The sequence below is a fragment of the Prionailurus viverrinus genome, chromosome B1 (genome assembly GCF_022837055.1).
Source record: "Prionailurus viverrinus isolate Anna chromosome B1, UM_Priviv_1.0, whole genome shotgun sequence".
Classification (NCBI taxonomy): domain Eukaryota; kingdom Metazoa; phylum Chordata; class Mammalia; order Carnivora; family Felidae; genus Prionailurus; species Prionailurus viverrinus.
The window spans coordinates 176,284,606-176,311,363 of record NC_062564.1 but is presented as its reverse complement, the minus strand read 5'-3'; the positions used below and the strand labels follow the sequence as shown (position 1 = coordinate 176,311,363).

Genomic DNA, 26,758 nt, shown 5'->3' with positions numbered 1-26,758 from the left:
AGGTATCATTCATATTTTACATATAGAGAAAAACAAGGATTAGAGGGATGACTTGCCTAAGGCCAAAGAGCTGGTTCGAGAGAAGAACAAAGATGTGAACCTCATATCCACCTGACTTTAAAACCCACTATTTTTAAACACCAACTTAAGTTTTATTTTGGGCAAGTATGTGAACTCTCACATAATTATTTTCTTACATGTAATTTGGAGAAAAAAGTATCAACTCACCAAGATTTTTCTGAGGACCAAACATAAGTAAAAAAAAAACAATGTCAATTCATACTTCCCTCTTCACTTTCCTATCCTTGGTGACAAGATGGTAAGGAAATAATACCAAGAGACTTTCAACATCCTGCACTTAAGGAAACTGATGAGCCCACAGTCGGCTTAGAGGTAAGAATTATATTCCCAACTGGAAAACAGTATCTGGATTAAAATAAAATCTCACTCTTCTTTATTATCAAATTAAATTGGTAATGAAACTTCCAAGTATTAGAACATTTGCATTAAAGAGGGTCCCTATTGTAAGTAGATAGATACTACAGTGGTAGCTCTAAACCGTTCTTAGTGATATTACAATCCCAGTATAACTGACACCACAGATACAGAAATACAGATTTGCAAAAAAAATTGCTAAGTATGTTTTTCACATCAGTATCATATTATGACATGCTTTAGGACAGTGAAAATCCTGAATATCCAAGTTCCTGCATAAAAACAGAGCTGAAACATGGGATGAAAAGGTTACGTATTTATTAGACTACCAATGCTATGTTTATAAAATGGCATTAAAATCCACCTTAAGAGATAATAGGCAGGGGAAATTGAGACATCAAACGTGGCTAGAATATAAATTCCTACCAATAAACAAGTTTTTATTTACAGTTCCATTTGCAGCCATCTGTCATGATAGATTATATGGTATGTACATCATCTGGCATTAGGGCATTACTAGAAATAAATAACTCAGTTGCTTACTATCTATAGCATAAAAATTGCTGAGAATTCAGTATAGTTATTTGAGAAGAAAAGGTTATGGAGGAGGTTATTTAGTTACATAAATCACATTATCATTATCTTTTTTTAATTTTTTTTTTTTTTTTGAGAAAGAGAAAGAGTTGAGAGCACGAGTGGGGGGAGGAACAGAGAGAGTTGGAGACAGAGAGAATCTCAAGCAGGCTCCACACTGTCAGCACAATGCCCCAGTGTGGGGCTCGAACTAACAAATTGTGAAATACTGACCTGAGCCAACATCAAGAGTCAGATGCTTAACTGACCGTACACCTCATAACCAGGCGCCCCTCATTTTCCATATCTTAAAATCATGTCCACAGAATAAACCTGGCCTGCCTTGTTAAAAAGAGCGAGAGCTATCCAATTTCCACTGTAGTTAACAGGTGTTGTCCTTAAATTTTTGGCAGTAATGACACAGGATTTCCTCAAACAATCATGATTACCCCAATAGTTAAATTCTTAGCGCCAAACTAAGAGTTATGCAAGTTTTCTCAGTCCTGTCCACACAATCAGAGGGTGAAAGCATTTCTGTGTCATCAGAAGAAGGGCTGGAAAGAATCCTGATGAAAAAATGAACAGCTCTTCCATATCACAGTAACTATGAGGAAGAAACAAGAAAATGTTCTGATACTCCTTCAGAGAAAGCAACTGCTTCAAAAAACTTGAACCGCTCAGTGAAGAAGCCCACTTAAATGAGGCCCCTTGGGTGTTTTTCTTTTTTTTTTTTTTCTTCTTCCTCCTCTTCCAGCATGTGAAGGCCTTTCCGTTTGAAGTTGAAGCATTAAGATAAGAGCACACTTCAGAAGATTAGCTCTGGATGAAGGTGGTACCCTCTCCCAGGGTAGGTTTCAGCTTGTCTTAATGACTGGCAGCAGTGGGTGAAGGTTACTTAGCATCTTTCAATGAATAAGACAAGAATGACTGTTTCTCTACCCAGTACAAATTTCAAATGTCCCACCAGACCTTCACTTAGAGGGGAAACCAACTCAGAAATTAGCTGAGCCTAGAATTTAACTCAGCTTTACATACACATTCTCAAAGTATTTATATGGTTTTAATAGGTCATATTTTTCCATCAATCTGACTACCATATAAGCAAAATAAAAGTTGCCCACCATTTGCTATGATCTGAATGTTTGTCCTCCTCAAATTCATATGGTGATACCTAATCCCCAATGTGATGGTATTAGGGGGTAGGGCCTTTCAGAGAGGTCTTGAATGCAGAGCACTCATGCATGTGATTAGTGCCCTTGTAAAAGAGACCCAAAGAGCTCCCTTCCATCATGTGGGAACACAGGGAAAAGACAGCCCTCTATGAAGCTGAAAACAGGCCATCACCAGACACTGACTCTACTGGCACCCTGATCTTGTGAAACTTCCCAGCCTCCGGAACTGTGGAAAATAATTTCTACTATTTATAAGCTCCCATCTATGGAATTCCACTATGGCAGCCTGAATGGACTAGGACACAATTTCACCAATGACAGCAGTGATGCTAATGATATATGAGTCACAAATTGACATGCTTCTATCAGTCTGCTTTGGTACTTGTCATACGCATGGCAATTCCATTTATAGGTTTAAGAATCTATTTTCATTATCCTCAACCATATAGGGGTTTCTGAGCATTTATATAACATATTTTCCTCTTATTTTTATATAACTAGGGTATTATTTAAAAAAAAAAACTAAATATAATAGAGTATCTCAGAAGAGTAAAGGAAATGTTACAAAATACTTATTATAAAAAGGGCATTGGATATGATAGGGTAGAAAATTTAGTGACACCAAAAACAAAATCCAGCACTTCTGGTTCACTTACTTACCCCTCTACCTCTCTATCTCTCAGACTATTTTTGGTTACTTGGGGGATTTATAATTGCATTTGAAAAAACAGCAATTCTCTACTGACATTCTTCCTATCAACTACAATCTTGTGACTACCAACGCCTTCACTTTTAGCTTCTTTTTATATTTTACTTTATCTTCCCTGCATGCTACTAGAAATAAAGCTTTTAACATTTCAGCAGGTCAGGTGGAACACACAGGTTCCATCTGCTTCAGTAAAGCACAATCACTGGCCCCTCTGCTGCTCTCCTAGCACTGCTCCCTTAGAGGCAGTAAAAATGATCTTAGCTTCCTCTTCTGGAGAATTCTACTTAAAGGGTTGACAAGATATTAAAACCATGCCAAATGTGAATTCTTAACTCCATCAAATGTATTCTTTCTTGGTGTACACGGGGTGTTCCTCTGATTATCTCATAAGTGTTTTTATATTTTCATCAAGATAACTTTTTTATGGCTGGTTCCAGCAATAGCACTGCTAGCAATTTATCCAAGGGATACAGGAGTACTGATGCATAGGGGCACTTGTACCCCAATGTTCATAGCAGCACTCTCAACAATAGCCAAATTATGGAAAGAGCCTAAATGTCCATCAACTGATGAATGGATAAAGAAACTGTGGTTTATATACACAATGGAGTACTACGTGGCAATGAGAAAAAATGAAATACGGCCTTTTGTAGCAACGTGGATGGAACTGGAGAGTGTGATGCTAAGTGAAATAAGCCATACAGAGAAAGACAGATACCATATGGTTTCACTCTTATGTGGATCCTGAGAAACTTAACAGGAACCCATGGGGGAGGGGAAGGAAAAAAAAAAAAAAAAAGAGGTTAGAGTGGGAGAGAGCCAAAGCATAAGAGACTGTTAAAAACTGAGAACAAACTGAGGGTTGATGGGGGATGGGAGGGAGGGGAGGGTGGGTGATGGGTATTGAGGAGGGCACCTTTTGGGATGAGCACTGGGTGTTGTATGGAAACCAATTTGTCAATAAATTTCATATATATATAAAAAAAAAAGATAACTTTTTTATTATTAAATTTTTTTTAATGTTTATTTATTTTTGAGAGAGACAGAATGCAAGTGGGTTAGGGGCAGAGAGAGAGGGAGACACAGAATCCAAAGCAGGCTCCAGGCTCTGAGCTGTCAGCACAGAGCCTGACGCGGGGCTCGAACTCATGAGCTGTGAGATCATGACCTGAGCCGAAGTCGGACGCTCATCAGACTGAGCCACCCAGGCACCTCTTTTTATTATTATTTTAAAGTTTATTTATTTGAAAGAGACAGAGACAGCATGAGTGGGGGAGGAGCAGAGAAAGAGGAAGAGAAAGAATCCTAAGCAGACTCTGCACTGTCAGGACAGAGCCAGATGTGGGGCTTAAACTCACAAAACCATGAGATTGTGACCTGAACTGAAACCTAGGGTTGGACGTTTAACCGAGTCACCCAGGAACCCCAAGATAACTTTTTTGTTTTTGAGTTAGAAAGAAACCAAAAGACAACAACAACAAAACAAAAACAAAACAAAAAACCCAACTCACTCTAATCTTACAATTTGTGAAGTACTAATTGTTATATGCAAGTTAATAACCAGCCATTTTCAGAGTAAGCAGCCTTTCATTTTCCAAGATGAAATCTAGTAACAATGTTGCCAGATATACTGCAACTTCTCTTCTAGCTATAAATAATTACTTCCTGTCTTCACTCATTCTGCTTGTTCTTCTCAGTCAGGAGGACCAATGCCCAAAGGCATAGAGCTCCAATGATGTGACACTGGGATATGCTTTAAATCAGCCCTTGAGAGAATAAGGGAAGTGGGAGAGGATGTCTATCCCCAAATCCATGATTCATTATTTTGCTGTGGATGTCCTCATAAATTCAACAGAAATAGAAGCACATGGGAAACAATCAGCTGTCTAAGAGCTAAGCAGGGCCTTGAAATCTCCTAGTGATTCCTAATCTGTAAACAGGAATTACTTTTCATGTACCTTCTACTTGGATACATCTAATCCAAAGAGCAACAGTCCGAGTCACTCAAGTTCCGAATGCATGTATTTTTTATTCCACTTCGGTTAGTAAGATATTTTTAGGGTCTATTCTATATCACTGCACTACACTAGAGGTAGTGACAGATAGAAAGGTCTAAAAAATAATGGCAAATGTCCTGAAAAACTAATATTCTGGGGCAGAGGCAGATACACGATACTATTCTACAAGTCAGATAATATGCAGTATTATGGATCTATAATCAAATAATCAGAAAAGCTCAGTGTGAACTATGTTTGTCTAAACATCATCATGGAAGAAGGACCATCTAAACTGGATCTTGAAGGACAGGCAATAAGCACCTAACGAAAGGGTTTTAAACAGTGGAACAATATGATCCTATTTGTGATTTAGAAAGATAACTTTGGCAGTAATACTGAGAGTTATCCTTTACTTACAATTACAATGAAGCTAGTAACCTAACCCTTTCCTTAAAATTAAACAACAAAAAATCAAAAGACTGTACCACCTATATACCATATAGTAATGAAAAACTGTGCTTTACTTATTTAGATTTTAACTGTATGGCAACTATGTGTAAGGCATTATGCCAGACACTAGAGACAGAAAAAAGAAAGTTCCTCCTTCCTTCCAAGGAGCTCTCCTCAAGAGACACAAAGTTCAATGGAACCCTTAGTATGGGTTTTAAAGGAGGTAAACTGGTGGGCCAGATGTGGGAGAGTAAAGATGCATTTGGGAAATACCAGCCTACCCTGGTTAGGTAAAGACCAAGAATGGAAGGGATTATCTATCAAGAACATATATGATGAAAAAAGATGGCAAAGGAGATTGGGTCAGCAAAAAGCTACCACTTAGTGGATAGACAAAGGAAAAATTGACAAATGAAATAAAAGGAGTAGAGAGCAAGAAGGACAATCCAGGTAGTATCAAATACAGAGTGAAGGACCTTCAAAAGGAATGGGAATAGTCCTTAGTAATAAACCCTATGGAGAGGACAGGTAAAGCCTGAAGCAAATTAACTGGGCTTAGAAGCTGGGGGTCACAGTGGTCATCTGCTAAACCACTTTCTGTAAATGGGAGAGACCAAATATGGGGAGACACAGCGTGAGCCAACACCAAAGCATGGGAGTCACCGAATCTTGACAGTTAATATCTAAAAATTACTTTTTTGTTACCTTTTCAGGAGTTAGATTTTTAAAGAATTATGCATGATAAAAACAACGATATGAAAATATGTAGACTAATGAGAGACAAAATAGTTGACATCCCATTTTATTCGAACATTGATTACAACACTCCTACTAATACACGATAGGGTATTTCAATGTTGAATTTTAATTTTTATCTTGAGCTTGCAGGTGGCAAGATTTTACTTTTGGCAGTTTGACAGCTATACTTGAAAGGGTCCCAACACCTTAGTAGGTAGCAGCTACACAGATGGTCAAGGGACAAAGACATTCTGCATCTTTTTTTTTTTTTTTTTTCCTAGAGGTCTTTAAAACCAAATGGTGTCATTAGAATGTAAAGCTTATTCAGCATCTGACTACTGGGATAGTCAAGGTGTTTTAAAATCTCTACCCTTCCATGTCTGAGATAAAAGATGATAAAATATCTGATCTACTCCACTAAGATGAAAAGAAGAAACAAAAAAACAAAAAATAAGCTGCTACTAGCTTAAAAAAAGTTTTTTCTTTAATAATAAATGATCTTTTAAATCAACATTGTTTTTGTTAAAAGAGCAGCGTATAGGAAATGAGATGGATAGTGATAGTGCCATTCAGAATAGTTATAAATCAGGGGTGCCTGGGTGACTCAGCAGATTAAGTGCTGGACTTCGGCTCAGGTCATGATCTCACAGTTCATGGGTTCAAGCCCTGTGCCGGGCTCTGTGCTGGCAGCTCAGAGCCTGGAGCCTGCTTCCCTTTCTGTGTCTCCCTCTCTCTTTGCCCTCCTCTGCTTGCCCTCTCTTTCTCTCTCTCTCAAAACTTATTTATTTTATTTATGTTTATTTAACATTAAAAAAATTAGAAGTTACAAATAAAATTGCTTGTCTTTACAAAGGCCTATTTCTTAAAGTAGCAACATGGATGTCTAATGCTTTGCATTATATTTCCATAGTCAATAAAATAATCATTTAGGTGAGTAAAATCATCGGAGGGCAAACTCAAGTGGCAATGACATAGAACACATGCACGGAGGTAGAAGGGAATGAAAAATGAGAAGTTAATCTTTAAAAAACACAAAATGTTCATAATTGCTTGGCACAAAAATAGTACTTCATACTATAAGGAATTTAAGAATCCTATCATGAAAATCACTTACCTAGCTCTTCATTTTCAATGACTTCAAATGTGGCCCAGATATCACCTTTCACAGGAATTATATTTTTTATTGCTAATATATCATTAGTTAATTCCTCTGCTTCCATCACAGGAGAGATCTGTAAGAGAAGCAAAATTTCTTCAGGATGTACATCGGACACAGAAATAGCTATATGACAGAGCCAATAGTGGTCACCCCATCCACCAACTTACGACACTCTTAAGTTTCTCCCTCAGTATGTTTACTTAGCTTCTCTAAGCACACAGAAGAAAACAAACAAGCAAGCAAACAAACAAAAACAGCATATTCAGATCTTCTCCATAAAATAGAATACATTTTAATGTGAGCGCATGAACATCTTACAATATAGACATAATCTGGGAAAATATGTTTTTTCTCAGTGAGCAATTAGGGAAAAAGAAAATGTACCTAATCATACACAGAAGATCTTTCACTAGACAGTGAATCCAACAGCATTCTAGGAGTAAAAAATTTCACTCATCAGTTTTATATTCATGAGTTCAAAGTGGTTTGGTTGATTCAGTCTGGGCCCCGAATCATACACAATCGACTGCTGTCTACCATGCCAAAAAGCCCCAGGGTCTTAGTGGTTTGTGGTGGGCCCCACCATGCCAAGTGACAGATGGTGGGGTCCCAAAGCATGCTAGAGCCAGGACTGCAGGGCAGAGGCCAGCTCTACGAGAGTCCCAAAGCCTGAGGCCATGGCATAAGCATGCTGTCTTCTTCAGGGACTTTTGGGATTTTTGATTTGTTTCTTCGTGTTTTTGTTTTTGCCAATCTTAAATGCACACCGGACAAAAGCAAGCTGGCTTTCTTCAGTTTGAATTTAGTTGTAACCGTAAACAAAGAGAAGATGTTTTAAACATTAGGATACTGCGACTGCAACCTTGTTTGCACATTTTCAGTCCAAGTATGCACCTGTTTTAAAAATTCTTCCAACAGGAACGTGCTCGTTACCATTTCTCCTGTCCATGACCCATCATGAGCATATCACACATATGTAAGTAGCACAGAACACCTTCCATTACAGGTAACTCATACAGTCTGTTTTCTGGGCTTTGTGGAATTTAGTACTTTCTTTGGAATGTATTAATGATACAATGAAGTCCACTATCTTTTATTTTAAACAGCCCAATGAAATATAATCTTGAAAGAGAAAAAAAATCTCACTATCTGGGCAAAGTGGAAAACTGTAGTAGAAACATCAGATGAATCATTTCAATAATGCTGCTCATCTGAATGGCTCTGACATTTTTTTAAGAAGCATAACCCTCTCTTAAAATAATAAATTACTGAGAAACTAAACCGCAAGAGAGGCAGGGAGTGCCTCAGGTAGACATGGGAGTGGAAAACTGAACTCCATTCCTGTCTCAGAGGGCTCCCAAGGACAGAGAGCTCCTAGAACTGCACACGGTACACTTTGCAAATTATTACTCTAAGGAACATAGAAATCAGTATGATGAGCATCAGGTTAGGAATCTGATGACCAAGGTATGTATTCTGGCCTTAACACTTTTAACTTCCAGTTTGCATTCATGTAAACTTGAGACATTTCCTGTTTGACCTGCTTCCTGGGACTTAGGTAACAACCAACTGAAATAAATATAACTGAATAGTCTTCTAAAGTCTTAAGCATGAAACATATGTTAATGATTATTTTTACATAGTTTTTGCTATGTTTTTAAAGAGAATTTGGAGTTCTTATAGGTGAAACTATATAGTCCTTTACGTGCATTTACTTAAAATAAGAATTTTGCTCAATTATAACTTGTGTTAAAATGAGCTACTAAACAGTGCGTGTGTAAGTGGAGCTAAGTCATGTGCTCTGAACACCTCCTCTAGCATGAGTGATGGACTCGTGCTGATTCTCTGTATTTCTTCCTCGTGTCCCCTATGATCAACATGCCACGATCAACATAGGAAATCTGATGTGGCCAAGGAGTGGCCTGCCTCTTTGGAACAAAACTTATTACTGTAGCAGTTCACTCCATGTTCTAAGTGAGTTAACCAGTGCCACAGAGACACAATATGTAATCATTAAAAAATATAAATTAATAATTACAATGCATCTAACAAAACTGAAGCCCAGAAATACATAACATTGTGTTTAAATATTGGACTTTAGATGGCAAAATGTCTTCTTCAAACATAGAATGTAGTCTTACTAAGTAGGAATCTGAATTATCACTGTTACCCTCCCCCTAAGGCAGACTAAGTACTGAATTATGGCAGCACGAGAGGGATACTTTTAATTCAGGAAAAAAAAAAAGAAAAAAAAATGATTCATATTCTCATAAAAGAGTTATCCAATATTCAAGTAAATTGGAGACAGAAAGTCTAGGATACAAGAGTAGAAGACTATTAATAAATAATAAAATAATATAGGACTAGTAGTAATTATTAAGTGCCAATAGTAGTATTATTTGTGCCAGGCAATTCACCAAGTGTTTTACACCCAGTATCTTACTGAGGACTCACATCAATGATACTATGTAAATACTCTAATTTTTCCTCATTTTATACGTGAGATGATTGGGGCTCAGACAGAGTAAGTTAATTTGCCTGATGTTAAGAAGCTAGGAAAGGGAGGGGCAGCTATTTGAGCTCAAGTTATTTTTTAGAACCTATAGAATATCGTAACCATAACCTAAAGTGCATTAAGATGTTCTCTTTCCAAATAACTAAGTTATGGAATTCCTGGAGAATATTGGAATAAAAAGTCAATCCTGTCAATCAATCATGGTTTGAACTGGACAGGCGAAATAAAATACAAGAGACGATGGAAAATTCAAGGTACATAAATTAATGTGTATTAATACTTGCGATTTCCAGAAGTACCCTTTACATCCATCTTTAGGACTCACCCGAATTATAATGCTGCAGTCGGGTTCTTTCTTTTCTACATACACTTCAATTAACAAATCTCCAGCCTGGGAAACCTAGGAAAGGGCAGATGTGAAGAGAGTAAATATAGGTATGTTCTGAGAACATACTTATGACACTTAAGACAGAAAGTCCTAGTCCTTTTTCTAAATATTTCATAATAATGAAATGAGCCTGTTAATAGTACAATAATTCTCATCTTCCAGATGTGGTTGACTAAGAAAAAGGAATCTACACAAAGGATGTAATCACAGGGCAATTTCTTCATCTCTTAATTAAGAATTTAGTGTCCTGAAATACTCTTATATTCTTACTAAAATAACAAACCTGTCTGTAAGGGGAATATGTGGACTTTCAACAACATAAGCTATAAGAGCCATCACCATGTATGTTAATAGGAGAAACAAAATGAGGAATGAAAAGGATCCATATGTAATTGTGCTCTAATCTACAGGGTGGGTAAATACCCATAATTAAAAGAGAAAATAGGCATTGCTAGATTTTCAAAGCAATAATGCACAAAAATTGAAATTTTAGGATAAATTAGGTTGGAGCTATATTACAACTACAAAAAGAGTAAGTATAGTTAGCAAAGAAAAAAATTTGAAGTGAAAGAATAAGATAGATGATAAGGAGAGGTTTTTATTTTAATTACTTTCAGCCAAGCATTAAGTGTTACATTATTTGGGTCACTATTATAGACCAGGAGACATATTAAGTGAAGAAGAGACACTCCTTAACAAAATAAAAACCATAAGATACCACCAGGTAGATCATCAGTATAATGAGGAAAAGTATAATTAACACAGAATTTAAACCAATCTATGAAAAATATTTTGAATAGCTTTTTTCAGAAATTGCCTTAAGTTATATAACCACTTAGAAATAATATCTCACAATTAAAAAAAATGGTCATAACGGAGAAACTATCATTCTGAAGTTAAATTTGCCTAAGAATAAAATCTGATGAAAAAAATAGGAAAGAAAACATCTAAAAAATGTACTTTGAAGAAGTGTTTTTAATTACTCTGGCATTACAGACTTAGAAAAGCTTATTTCCAATTTTTCTTACTCATTTTTGATGATACACAAAAATTCTAGGAAAGAAAAGATACAGTTGACATTTCTACTTTTCACTGTGTTTGCATAAACAACTCTCCAGGAAGGACACATTTTAAAAATTAAAAACGCAAACACAAAGAACTCATAGAGTGAAGCTAAAACAAGAATAGCTAAGAAATTCAAACAGGGATAAGACATGGAGCCTGTCAGAAAAACACACCAGAGCAGAGTTTTGAATGGATTAGAGAAAAACACAAGCAAAAGAACAGGTTTTTCTGAAGTATTCTACTTTTCCTGTCCAATTACTACTATTTTATAGACAATTCTTTTCTTCTACTTACGTATACTTAATTAAAAAGCAGCCAAGACTCATTTCATTATTGCAATATGAATATAAAAGATAAAAAGGCAGAAGGACACTCATATTTTATCTTACTACAACATAGGTAATGCTGCCAAAGATTATACCTTGGGCTCACACAACCCTTTATTTCATGACTGAGACTATCCCCCTTGCCACCCCCCCCCCCCAAAAACAAAAAACAGTCATTCAGGAGAACTAACTGATAATGAGCCAGATTTCTTAGTTTTACAGGCTACATTAATTAGGGTCAAAATGGAGGCGATGCTTTCGTTGGTAAGTACTGTCTGTCATAGTGCTAGCACTCAGGGATCTCGGGCACTGGGATGGCAGCCCTTTTTCCTCTCCTTCTTATGGAATAGTAGCTCCTAATAATCTCCTAATAGTAGTTCCCAGTAAGGAAGCATTTGCTTCATTCTCTGAGTATACCTATAAACAGAAGATACTTGACCCATTTATATTATTTACATTTGTATCCAGAATCCACTACAACTCCTAGTGATTAGAAGAAGATTAAATACCAATTTTAAGAAAGTTCAGTGAATGCTCATCAAACAAGGAAAGGTACCCTGGAAAACGGCACTGCACCCTGAACACACAAATCCAATATAATGCAACTGAGGAAAGCAAAAGAAGATTTAGAAAATAGTCAATTTCAGACATAAATCAGCGTATGTTACAAAGATGACATTAGAAAAATTCCCACTAATATAATCATCTGAGAGCATGCAGAGCAAAAGCATAGAAGAGATAATTTATATTTTCAAAATCATAATGGAAAAAAGAATCATTACGGAGCTGAATTTTCAATTTAGTCTTGTATTTCTTTGGCTTTAAATGCTTCCTTTGAAATCCACTCGTATTTTTAATAGTGCATTTGTAACTAGAAATTGATTTTATAAAGGGCATTTGATAAGATTAATAATGATTTTTCCTTCTGTATTTTGAAAAATTTGCATTAACATACTTTGGCATTTCACATATGAACGTCATGCTGCAGAATTAGGCAACTATTTTATCTAGGTTCTTTTTTCCCCATTACTTTTACTTTGCTTCAAATAGGAACTTGAAAATAAATACAACAAACAGCTTTACTTACAACAGAAGTTTTTAGTTTTTGTTATTTTTGAAATTATTTTTTTTATTCTTTGGAGATCTAACTATTACTACTCACTTGAGTGTCTTTCCACTTGGTAATAAAGCTATTTTCTATGTCCATTTGTTTGACTTGGTCTTCTTTAACCTGTTTAAAATATAATTTGGGACATTCTAATAAAATACAAGGAGTGATGGTACTCATCCTCACATAACTCTTCAGGAATTTAAAGACCAACAATTTAAAAATAAATGAGAATGACCATCTTAATCAGCATGGGCCCACATAGCCAGGGCAGAAATAAAGCCAACATGATAGAGCCTCATAAAGTTCAGAGAATTTTATGATGACATCACTTCAAGCTGCAGACTCCATCAATGGAAGCTGTACTGCTAATTGACTTAATAAGCAAAGGGGCTAATGAGTGATTTGTTAGAGTTGATGTAGGTTACAAGATAAGACTAATTTCTCAAACTGAAATGCTTGTTAAATGCTTACAAAATTCCTATGATTTAAAGCTGGGGTTAGCAAAACTACGAAAATAATCATTTATTTTTATGTTAATGTAACAGTACAAACATAGAAAATAAAGAGAGCATGTAAAGCCACACATTATTTTTTTTTCCTAATTCTTTCATTTCTCAGCATCAGAATTACTGCAAAGAAGCTGCTGTTGATCAAAAACAGTGGACACATACAGAAAGAAAGAGATCAAAGAGCAAAGAGAATCCAACAATCTTGGTGTCCATTCCTATATAAATGAAGATACAAATGGTGTGTTTTTATTTTATTAAAGTAGAGCTTCTTTCCCTTGGCTAAGGAATCCTGCAATCACTTACTATAAGAATGTAAGAACTCTACATAGAATAACCTATTACATTAACTCATTTAATTTCAACTGACATACCCATAATCCTGGAAAACAAGAAGTCTTATACAACACCACTTAATAGAGTGCCCCAAGAGGTTAAATGCAACCATGCTAGTGGTAATCAAGAGGTCAGTGTCCATGAAGCAATGGAGTTGGACCTTTGACCCAAATACCCTATATACCCCCCATGTTCAAACCCTGGGCTTATTTCCTCGATTTTTACTTCTTTCAACTAAGAAATTATCCTTATTCCAACAGTTTTCTGATGAAACATGAATATATTAACTTCATAAAATAGCAAATTGAAAGTCAAATAATTAGAACAGACTTAGTAAAAACCACAGAACATTATTTCGGGATTTTCTTCATTTCCAATTCAGACACAATTAAAATAAAACACTAAAATGCATTCAATTGCAGACTTTATCAGCCTGGTATTTATTACCAAATTTGTAAAATTCACAATTTCACACCTCTAAGTAGACACACTTAATGCATACACACACTGACAAGGAAAAAAAAAGCCACAGAAACACTATAAATAGGAATATTCTGTCCAACAGACACCAGATGGCTTCAAAGCAGTCAAATTTAAATGAATGGCTACAGCTAAAAAGGCTACTTGTATCTAAAATATTAAAGATCATGTAACTATTCTTTATTTTTAGATATTCATAAAGACGTGATTATAAAAATCCTAAAATATAAATTTTTATTTGCCAACAGTAACATCGAAACTATTTTAACAAGGGCAGGATATAAAATATTTACCTCAAATATCTCAACATAATTATTAATTAAGTCCTCGATTACATTCACTTCTTCACTAGTTTGTCCTTTAGTTTGAAACAAACAGGATGAAAAGACCAAGGCCAAATTATGGGCATTCATGTGATTGATTTCTGAGCATTTCTGAACCCTGTTAAAGAAAAGCATAGCTCATTACGACACACTTCATAGAACTTTAGTCATAATACCCATTTATCATTATTTAACACACACACACACACACACATCAAAAGTCTCTGATAGAAGATGTATGGTGGTGATTTAAAGAACAATGCAGTTTGTTCTTCTGAGTACTTACAGTCAAGAATATAAGAAAACACTACTGTTAAAGAAGATACGACTACAAGTTACAAAGCAGTCCTTGCCTGTGGACTGGATGAGATGCACCGAGACAATGGTACAACCTGAGGCTAAGGCATAAAGATGGGCTTAAACAACGGTGTAAAATGACCAGCGGGGCTGAAGCATAAATGAAACAGGGGAAAGGAGGCAGTAGGTAAGTAGGAAAAATAGCAAGGAAGGTGAATTGAGAGGCATACAGTAGACAGTTCCAAATTCAAGGTTCAAGGCTGAGCTGAATTTTCCAGGAAGTGCAAATCAGGTGAGAAAATACTTGGCAGCATGTGTTTGTACGGTTAGCCAAAATAGGATATTCTCTCTCAAAAAGCAAACAATGAAAAAATATAATTATTAGATATGACCTGGATATAACTATGAAGGTCTTTTTACAGTGAAAAGACATGAAAAGAGGAGTCAACTCTCCCTATGATTAGGCTACAAAATTTGGGCCTTACAAAGAGCATTTAAAGTACAGTTCACCCTTGAACAACAGAATTTGAACTGTGTGGGTCCACTTACATGTGGATTTTTTTTGATAAATACAATACAGTTATATATTTTCTTTTATGATTTTCATAATATTTTCTTTTCTCTAGCTTAATTGTAAGAATACAGTACATAATACATATACCATACACAATAGGTGTTAATTGACTGTATATGTTACTAGTAAAGATTCCAGTCAACAGTAGGCTATCAGTAGTTAAGTACTGGGGGGAGTCAAAGTGTATGTGGATTTTGATGTGCAGGGGAGCACTGCCCCTAAATCCTGAATTTCAAGGGTCAACTGTATTCACAAATGTTAAATGCAAAGTGATTTTAAAAAACCTACAGGCATCACCCCAATAAAAGGAAATATACATCAATAAAAATGCACAGGGGCGCCTGGGTGGCACAGTCGGTTAAGCGTCCGACTTCAGCCAGGTCACGATCTTGCGGTCCGTGAGTTCGAGCCCTGCGTCAGGCTCTGGGCTGATGGCTCAGAGCCTGGAGCCTGCTTCCGATTCTGTGTCTCCCTCTCTCTCTGCCCCTCCCCCGTTCATGCTCTGTCTCTCTCTGTCCCAAAAATAAATAAACGTTGAAAAAAAAAATTAAAAAAAAAATAAAAATGCACAGGTAAGAACTATAAGTGATATACATGTGGGTATCTGTTAATGCTGTTTGCCACTGACTATATATAATAACACCCTGCTCAACTGCCTAATTACATTTTTAAATTTTAAAATACATACTAAAAAGGAGAGACTAACTGCATCAAAGGAATAAAACAAGATGAAGCTAGGTACACCTGTCTTTAAAAGGAGATTCTAGTAGTTACAAAAGAGAGTAAAGATGACAGGAATATATATATATACACACTCACAAAATGCCACATTGCATGGCAGAGACTGAGCAAGTGCAATCATTGTATGTGATTTATAAGATGCAAAGGGAATCGCAAGTTAATAGAGGAGGGTGTTATAATTGTGGACATCCCTCTCAAAACTATGTCTGTACTCTTATCACACTAAATTATAAACATCAGGAAAATTTATCTGCAGGTCTGCCTGTGTTACCAGAATCAGAGCATCTCCCAGTCAGGAACTGTTGCTTTAATCACACTGGAGTGCATAATAAATATCTGGTGAATGGAATTAAGTAAATGTTAGTCACGGAAGAAGTGATCCGTTATCTGGGGCAGGGATGGAATTAAATACTAAATCAACCTGACCTAACCAAATGGACCTCTCAAACTTCTGAGGACTCTATTAAACATTCTCACCTTCTTGAGACTTCCTTTTGCAATAGTATCCTCCTTGCTACTCTTCACCTCTCTTCTCTTCCATTTCTGCAGCTGCCTTAATTTATGACATAACGTCCAAGGAATGTCAGTATTTTCCTTTCCTTCATTTCTCTGCCCCACAAGCTATCATTCCCAAGTGTTTCTATTAAACCCACGGAGTCTCTTCTCACTCAGGCCTTCTCATTAGAAGCCCAAGAAAACGGTTTCCTGGTTAGTTTCTCTGTGTCTATTCCAATCTCTTTTCAATCAATCCCATCCATGGGTTATTGTCCTAAAACAGACTTGACCAGTCACTCTTTATTGTGTGAAAATCTGAATGTTTTCACATGACCACTTGAGCCTTTCGCAACCTCCTGCCAGCCAACTACACACCAGCTCATCTCCCAGCACATCTGTTTCCTAGAAATATCCACCACTCATTTCTTGTTACTTATCTTTCCTTCACATACCCCTTTCAATGTGAAGCATTCCCTGGATGTCAACACACAACAAATGATTCAATCTTTCCTCCCATGTTAAAATTCTCTATATTAAAATCTGTTCCAGTGATGCTGTGTTTCCCCTAAAAATTATAAAATGCCCTGCAGCACTCCTGTGCATTCACTCTGACATCCAGAGGTCCCTGATGCAAAGGTTGGGAGCTGTGGACTTAAGACGTTTTGTCATTCATGTATTATTATCTTCAAATGTTTCTGTTCACATGGAATCTTAATAGGCGCTGTTTAGTATACAGTAGGAACTAAAATATATGCCAGATGAAGAAACGGAGGGAGAGGGGAAGGATGGGAAGGAACTCGTGATCTCAAACTCAAATCTGAATAAAAAATCTTAAAACAATTATGTGTAACTCAATGTTCAAAATATTAACTTAATAAACTGTAGCAGCCCGGTCATATATTAAATTTTTCTGAAGTTTATTTATTTATTTTGAGAGAGAAAGAGAGAGAGAGAGCGTACGCACATGAACATGAGTGGGACAGGGGCAAAGAGAGAGGGAAGGAGAGAATCCTAAGCAGGCTCCAAGCCGTCAGCACAGAGCCTGATGCAGGGCTAGATCTTACGCACCATGTGATCATGACCTGAGCCGAAACCAAGAGTTGGACACTTAACCGACTGAGCCACCCAGGCGCCCCTAAAATTTCTGAAGAATCTGTCCCAATGTCTCATAAGAATTTCTTAGACTGCAAATAAGATAGTTTCAGTAGAATTCAGCTACACAAAAATTCGGTGTACTGCATCTATGCAGGAAGCGACAATGATATACTCCCTAAGCCATATTTACACTTATTAAAATTTTTGTAGTAGTTCTAACATCAAAAACAACCAACCAACACACCTTTCATTTTAACTAAAAGGGTTATTTTCAAACATTCCTCCCCCTTCAGAGATCTTATTTCTCAAGCTACTACTATATTCTTCCTATCCTCCCAAATGAAGGAAACTACATACCCTGATGTAGAAAATATTTTAGACTTCTAAAATTTTCTCATATGTTCAACAGTATGATGCTAAAATATTAGAATTAGGTTAGACACAAATTGATAAGGGAGAAATAAAAGTTTATGAAGAGTTCATCATGAGAAAATACTGTGCTCACAGACAGACTCCTGCTAGAGAATTCTGGTCTTTGTACTTTCTTCTCTTCTCTAGCTTTCCTCGTAAATGAGTTTTAAAGTTTGTGTTTATATACTGGATTCACTTGGGGATGCTGTACATTATTATTTCTAATTCATTTAAGAAATTTTCCAGTATGCTATTTATCTGAAATGGGTCTTAATTACAGAAAGAAACACTCAAGTGATAGTTTGCTGGGGATTTTATTTTAAAACCATTTTCTTCCCCTCTTCGACTCATCACCCACCTCCTTTCTGGCAACTCCTAGTTCTTCTCTGTATTTAAGAATCTGTTTTTTTGTCTCCTTTTTTCCTTCTTTATTCATGTTTTTCTTAAATTTCATATATAAATGAAATCATATGGTATTTGTCTTTCTCAGTCTGACTTACTACACTTGGTATAATATCCTCTAGGTCTATCCATGTTGTTAAAAATGACAAAAACCTCATTCTTTTTTATGGCTGAGTAATAGTCCTGTGTGTGTGTGTGTGTGTGTGTGTGTGTGTGTATACACACTACTACTTCTTTATCCATCCATCTGTTGATGGACACTTCATGTTGCTTCTATACCTAGGCTATTGTAAATAATGCTGCAATAAACACAGGGGTGCATATATCTTTTAGAATTATTGCTTTTATTTTCCTTGGGTAAATACCTAGTAGTGGAATTACTAAATTATATGGTAGTTCTATTTTTAATGTTCTGAGGAACATCCATACTCCTTCCACAGTGGCTACACTAGTTTATATTCCCATGAATAGAGCAGGAGGGTTCCCTTTTCTCCACATCCTTGCCAACACTTGTTATTTTCTGTCTTTTGGACACTAGCCATTCTGGCTGGCAGAAGGTGATATCTCATTATAGTTTTGACTTATATTTTCCTGATGATGAGTGATATTGAACATCTTTTTATGTGTCTGTTGGCCATATGTGTGTCTTTGGAGAAATGTCTACTCAGGTTCTCCGCCCATTTTTAATCAGGTTATTTGTTTCTCTATTGTTGACGTCTATAAGTTCTTTATATACTTTGAATATAAACCCCTTATCAGATATATCATTTGCAAATATCTTCCCCCATTCAGCAAACTGCCTTGTTTTATTGATGGTTTCCTCTGCTCTGCAAAATCATTTTATTTTGGTGCAGCCCCAATAGTTTATTTTTGCTTTTGTTTCCTCTGCCTGAGGAGACATATCCAGAAAGAGGTTTCTAAGGCCAATGTCAAAGAAATTACTGTCTATGTCTTCTTCTGGGATTTTTACTGTTTCAGGTCTCACATTTAGGTATTTAATCCCTTCTTCAGTTTTTTGGTTTTCTTTGTTTTTGTTTTTGTATCTGGTGCTGGAAAGTGGTCTAGTTCCACTCTTTCGCATGTGGCTCTCAAGTTTTTCCTGTCCCACTTAAAGAGACGGCTTTCTTTTCCCCATTGTATTCTTTCCTCCTTTATTGTAGATTAAGTAACCATGTAAGTGTGAGTTTATTTCTGAACTCTATGTTCTCTCCCATTGATGGATCTCTGTGTCTATTTTTGTGCCAGGACCACAAAGTTTCTATCACTACAGATTTGTGGTATATCTTAAGATCTGGGACTGGGGTACCTCCAGCTTTGTTGCTCTTTCTCAAGACTGCTTTGGCTATTTGGGATCTTTTGTAGATCCATACACATTTTAGAATTATTTGTTCTAATTCTTTAAAAACTTATGTTGGTATTTTGATATGGATTGTGTTAAAATTGTAGACTGCTAACAATTTAATTTTTCCAATCTTTGTGCATGGTATACCTTTCCATTTATTTGTGTCATCTTTAGTTTCTTTTATCAGCATTTTATAGTTTTTTGAGTACAAGTCTTCCACTTCACTGGTTAAGTTTATTCCTAAGTATTTTGTTATTTTTAATGCAGTTGTAAAGGAGACTGTTTTCTTAATTTCTTTCTGCTACTTCATTGTTAGTCTATAAAAATGCAACAGATTTCTGTATGTTAATTTTGGATCCTGCTATCTTACTGAATTCATGTTATTGGTTCTAGCAGTTTTTCAGTGGATTGAAGCCATTTTTAAGGTATGATGGATAATTCACAGTCACATATAGAAAGTTAGCCATAGTACTTGAAATTTAAGAAATAATGACTTATAGAGTGCCAAGTTTGAAATGTCTGGAAAAGCTCATGAAACCACCCACCTGTAAAGATGTTCGATTACAGCTGCCAACGTTGCTCGGTTGACCCCTGGAAGAGAACGTATAAATGCCCCATACTTTTTAATTCTTTCCTTGTCATCTTGAGTATCTAGAGGTTAAAAACAAACAATTTTAGGCCAAAACTAATAGTCTGTAACACAAATTTGCATTTTAACAGTATTTTAAACCAATATTCATTACTGTAGCTCACTAAGTGATCTAATCAAGTTTTAACAGAATAAATATTCAGGCTTCTATAACTCTGGAAAGGCATTTACACAGACATTCCATGGTAGGAAGATAGAGTTCTTATGCTTTCTAATTAAAAATGAAGCACTCTCAAAACCCAAGGTTGCACTTTATCCTCTACTTTATGAACTACTGAACTTCATCTAATAGGAATATATTCAACTGATAACTCAAATTCGAGTACAAATTGAGAGATAAACCGAAAGTCTTTTAACTTTGGCTATGGGAAGATTTCAGTCTGTTATTTGCAAATGACATTTCTGATTTTTTCCCCTTGTGAAATCATAAAAATCTTACCAAAACTAATGAACCATCTTGGAGCCATGAACTGTGTTACCCTGCAGATCCATGTATAGGGGCCTTTGACCAGCCCTAGCATCTCCAAGTCATTGTAAAAGGTAAGGGGGCAATGGAGGAAGTCATGTGCAGGCCCTGAAAACTATGACACTGACTTAGAGAAGGATGGTCCCTCTGTCACTGTCATTGACAGAACTTGGTTAGTTATACACAGGAGGATGAGAGGCAATTATGTTCCACTCTCCTAACCCCAGAAGTCAAATACTTAGAGAAACTAGATCCAGGAACCCCCAAAGTTCTAGACTCTAGAAGACATGCAGCAGTGGTTTGCTCTAACCTGCTAGCTTACAGGGGAAATAAAAGGCCATTCTTCAAATAAATAACTTGTGGTGACTTTGTAACTCAAGGGGATTGCACGTATATATTCCCTCACAATTCCCAACTACCTGTGGAAACAAGACTTTTTCATTTTCTGTTCAGCCCAACCTATTCTATTCACAGAAAGCCAGCAGCACATTAATGATTTTTCAAGAGTACACGGTCACTTGCAAAGGGCATTAGAATCCCTGGGGAGGTAAGAAACTCTGTAGCACATTTTTGAAGTACACTCCTAATCAAAACTGTAACCATAGCTCCTTTGTACTGCTGTAGCCTACGTATAAGACCTGTAGAGGTAAACATGATCATATTGACTTAACTCTGCTAATAGATGACTAAAAGCGAGAGGGGAAAACACCAAAATTATATTCAAAGACTACACTGGAAGTGAATGAAGAATTATCTATCATCTCTAGTACAATCCAAACACCCTCTTGTCATCCAGTTTCTAACTATAATGGTATTAATTTAATAAGATGTTATTAATATTACTACCTTTATAACAAGAAGTCATGCTAGTACAGCATATCTTCACAAATCTTATAAGGATAAAATAGATGAAATTTTCAAAATAAAGCTTAAGCAATTTGAAAGTAAAACTTAAGATAGATTTCAGGTCATATAGAAAATACAATGAACTAGTCAGCTAGCCGCAGACTTCAGACAACTTAATGTGTTCTTAGAAGAATAGATCATCGATCATATAAATAGGTGGTATGACACTGTAAGGCATTCTTTGCCTCAGTGCACAGGACCCAAGAGAGCTCTTCTATGAGGTCATCCAGAGAGTTGCGGTTTATCCTTGTCAGATCCAACACAGAGCACCTCTGATAAGTTAGGGTGAGCTATGTTAGATCTGAAAGCAAACGACTTTAAGGCTATTTGACCTAGCATCTAAAACCTTCTCCAAGTAAATTCTCAAAGAATTCTCATCCAAGTAAAAGGTGAACACATTGCTCTTTGACACTTGCTACTATTTACCAACTACCTACTCCTGGTAGACTGACAATAGTAAAGACATCTTTGTCTTAGAACTTGACAATTGAGCAAAAGTATACTTGCCTCATATTTTTGATAACTGATTTTACAATAAAGACAAATTGTTAGTCCTTATAGAATAGAGATGCTATAAATAACTTCATAGTTATAAAATTATAATAAATCATGAAATAAAAATGAGAGTGGCAAAGTAATTGGGCTTAAAGTGATACATTATCTAATTCCATATTTTATATCCCAGATAATTATGCAATCAATTCTCTTTGTGATTAGAGTTGAACCTATTGATTTGAGAAATACCAGGAGGCAAATAAAAGTCTTCTGAATTGGTAGTTAAATTAGGAAAAGCTTTATTTTAGCAACAGTACAACTCCCTTCTTGCTGACACTAATAAGGGTCATTCTTGGGAGAATTTTTCAAACTGTGGATGTTTTATGACATCACTTCAACATTAATCCCTTAATATATCATATTTATGTGTGAGATTAAACAAATACTTTCACTGACAAAGTATATTTCTCAACAGAGGCACATCATATAGTCAAATTCAAAGGTCACTTTCCCAAAAAATCTTGAAACGCATTAAATGTACAGTAGAAATATATTAGTAAATTATGGTCAAAATTTCAATGATAATTTTTAAATTTTTTTAATTGAAAAAAATGATCAAAAATCATTTTGAAAGTATTGTAGATATACATGAAATGTTTGTGGTTTAATATAAAGGATTATATATAAATTATAGGTATGGGGGACAAAGACTACAAAATAAGATATAAAAATGAAAATAGTTCTATTAGAAAGATGGGATGAAAGGTAATGTTTACATTTAAAAGCCTTCATTGTTGTAATGTTTTTGTAAAAGGAGTTATTTTCAATTAATAGATGTAAATGTAGGTTTTACTGAATCAATTTGACCCAACAAGTGATTTAATAAACTACTTTTCTAGAGTCATTTCTTAAATAGGTTCTTACAGTATAGCAAAGGCTTTTCTTCTTCTTTTTTTCTATTTTATTGAAGGGGAAATGAAGAAAGAGTTTAAAAGCTATTGTTATGTACCCTACAGAGGTAGAATGAATGATAAAGGGAAGCCAAAGAGCCATATGGGGAAATCATATAAAACCAATCTTATATTAAACTGTTCATTTTAATCTTAATGAGAAATTAATAGCATACACGGACTTAACCGTAACACTTTCAAAGTTAAAGCAAAGCAAACACTAAGAAATCTGCAAACTAAGAATTACTTTAACATACTACTTAGCAAATATTACTATAAATTTCTTTTGAGGTAGATATAAACAACTATGGATATCTACACAATATCTGTTCTAAGCCCTTAGGTACACTGTTCCTTTCAATTAAATTTGCAGATTAGCAAAGATTTCAAAAATATAATTATCAGTTTAGAAGGCAAGCATTTATTATGTTCCATATTATATGTATTACCTAAAGCAGAGATCCAATATGGATAGAGCTCCTTAGTAAGAAGTGCATCATCAATGTCGGAGAGAAAATTTTTCAACACGCCTGTCACATCTTCAAGCTGATGTTTTCCAGCCCTCAATTTAAAGCTCCTTGCATCCTTTTTGAAACTCTCCAGGAGTTCACTTATATGCAAAGGATCACCATTCTTTTGATAGATATATTTGCATCCTAAACCTTTGGTTAAAAAAAAAAAAAGTTACATATATGAAGTCTAAAATCAAAATCTACTTTTATGGATTAGAAATATAGACTTTTGTGTTGGGACATTGAGCCAGACAAAGTCATTATCCAAGAGTTGATATAAACATGCATGAGGGGAAAAAGGTCCCCCACCCCCTAATTTTAGTACTTAAAATGATGAACAAACTTCTCAGCTTTTAGCAAGCTTTTAACAAGCCCCTGCCCAGCCCTTCCCCCTTCATGGTATCTTCAAATGTTGTTTTACCACAGGTGTCCGATCTTTACTTTACCTCCCAGAATTCAAGCCTGTCCCCAGTTTCACTGATAAAAGTGAGGCGCTCTAGTATAAATTTTCTTAGCCCTTTGCACTCATATTTGTATATTAATTTCTGTCTGTTCCCACTTTCACCTTCTTCTGGATGAGGAGTTGAATCATCTCCTTTTCAAAGTTACTGATTCACCAGGTGTCCCATATAAAATAAGAGGATGAGGAGCGGAGAGGAGTGAGGATAATGATGATGATACAAACAAAATTTTAAAGTGCTCCCTTGCCCCTCCCAGGTCTCTGGATCTCTCTTCCTTCCAAACCCCAGCTGACTTTCCTATATTTATTCTTCCTACCATCTCATGCCCCTGTTCATCCTTCAACCATCATCTTGCTTCTGTGCATCTGTTAGGACCACCTTCATCAAGAATATCAACGACATCCTATTTTTAGGTGCTTTTCTGTTTTTATCTAATGAGAATCCCCCCTGCAGTGTATGACACTCCAAATGAATCCCTGCTAAAATTCTTTTAATGTCATAGCTTTCATGACATTATAATCTCCTAGCTCTCCCCCCATTCCTCTATGACTACTCGTCCAGTCCTCTATTTATTCTACCATCTAGTATTTACTAAGGATTCCATAAATCCAGCCTCAATTCTCTTCTCTTTTCTACTCCCCTACAAAATTCTGTGGGTGAACCCACCCAACTTCATCAGTTTAACTACCACATACACATTTTCACCCAGGTTTTCATTTCTAGGATTTCAAACACACACACATACACTTTATATACAGATACTTTATAAATATACCTGCAACACACACCATTTTCATGAATAAGTCAAAATAATCTGAGGAATTAAGTCTCCTGCCCCATTCACTACTTCACCTGTTAATCTCACTATGGTCTTTATGTTGTCTCTGGCATCTCAATACATGGCACTTCCTTCTCCTCAGTCCTTTATAAGTCAGAATTTTTCTTTTTCGCTTACAATATTAAAAAGTCACATATATTTTTCATCATAGCCTTGCTCTCAAACTGTCCCCTTCTTTCTATCCCATGTCCTGTTATTTTTTTGCACTCAGTTCCTCACTACATTGTCACAACTCCCTGCCCCTATTCTTGTGTAGCCCTCCAGTCCATCTCAACACTGATAATAGCTTGATCTGAGATACAGGTCTGTTGGTGTCACCAACATGCTTAAAAATCTAGATACTGCCCTCTCACTGCCTAGAGGACAAGTTTGAGGATTTATTATAATATTTAAGACTCTACATGAATAGGCTTAACCCTCCTGCCTCTCATCTACTGTTCTTCTCATGCTAAACTCTGGTCACAATACAAAGTTCCCTCAATAGACAACTTCTCTCATAACTCCATACATGAGCATACACTGATCCTCCTCATAGAATCCCGATTCCCTTCTTGTCCTAACTAGCTCCTATTTTCTGTTAAGACTTATGGTAAGCACATCTCACCCATGAAGCTCTCCTTGTACCAATTCCTGAAGCTCTCTACCACAGAATTTTGTATACTTGATATATAACTGCCTAGTTGTTTAAACTTAGTCTTTGATTCACAAATCTGTAAAAAGCTAGGGGGTAAGGTTCATGTCTTACTCTCTGTGTACAGTAACTCTACCATGACTGGAACTTAGGAAGCATTCAATAAATGATCATTTAATGTAAGAATAAGCAACATCTACACAAACAAAAACCTGTGACTAAGTTTTTGACCTTAAGTTATATCCCTCGTTGAATGAATTTCTAAAAGCTAGTACTGAAATATATTAACTGCACGCATAATTTTGTTTACATAAATTAAAATAATTCCCAAGAACTACTATAACTCATTAAAAAAATTAAACTCTAAAAATTTGACTGTGAACCGGTTCTGTTCAAAATCTTGACACCATGAACACAAAAAAACTGGCCTTCAGATTTTAATACAAAGGTCAGGAAGTTCAAAATAATTGTGACTTGTAAAGTCTTTGAGTCAACCATCTTCATTCTATTAATCACTGGGCATTTTCTAAGTGTGTATCATATCTTCCCTACTATATATGCTGGTAACATCAGGGTTTCCCCCATATTCTGCTCATTAAAAACAAAACAAAACAGTCTTTCATCGGCTTTATTACTTTAATATGCAAGTTAATGTACCTTGTGCCAGAGTTACAAAGTAGTTTTAATGTATAAAATTTAGTTGAAAACAATCTAATGCTTAATGATTTTAAATTCAAAGAAACACCACAAAGAAACTTCTGATTTCCCAAGAGAAACCTTAAATTGGATACACTGGAGCTAGAATTATTTTAATCATTTCACAGCTTAAGAAAGACCTTATGCCATTATGAAACTAACATGATGTGAAAATTCCCAATGAGGTTTTGCTCTTGCTAAAACATAGTACGTGTGCAATTCATTTATACCAATGAAATTCAAGTGTGCTAATACTGAATGACTAACGAATGAAGATGATAACCTTCTTCCTCCCCCATTTTCAAATAAACAGATGACTACCACTGATAAGGAAAATACGGACACAGTATCACAGGAAGGGATTTCATAGAGTAACAGCCACATAATGTGACTGCATACATATTTACAGTAGGTATATAATTCAAAGATATGGAATTCAAACACAGTGAATCTGATTAATGATACTTGAATTATATATGAAATAAGCAAAATACTTAAAATGGCACTCTCTCCA

General features: G+C 35.8%; 1 protein-coding gene across 5 annotated transcripts in view; it reads right to left on the bottom strand.

Annotated features, from left to right (window-relative positions):
• ARAP2 (ArfGAP with RhoGAP domain, ankyrin repeat and PH domain 2) overlaps positions 1-26,758 on the bottom strand; it is a 209,698-nt gene that overhangs the window by 41,462 nt on the left and 141,478 nt on the right. For 4 of the 5 annotated variants that reach the window (XM_047855319.1, XM_047855320.1, XM_047855318.1 and 1 more), the window contains exons 21-26: positions 23,556-23,768; positions 20,186-20,291; positions 14,254-14,401; positions 12,690-12,758; positions 10,074-10,148; positions 7,189-7,306 (exon numbers count right to left, since the gene is read on the bottom strand). In XM_047855319.1, the coding sequence (XP_047711275.1) occupies positions 7,189-7,306; positions 10,074-10,148; positions 12,690-12,758; positions 14,254-14,401; positions 20,186-20,291; positions 23,556-23,768 (729 nt within the window). The remainder of the gene's footprint in view (positions 1-7,188; positions 7,307-10,073; positions 10,149-12,689; positions 12,759-14,253; positions 14,402-20,185; positions 20,292-23,555; positions 23,769-26,758) is intronic. The other variant, XM_047855322.1, reaches the window with a different exon arrangement.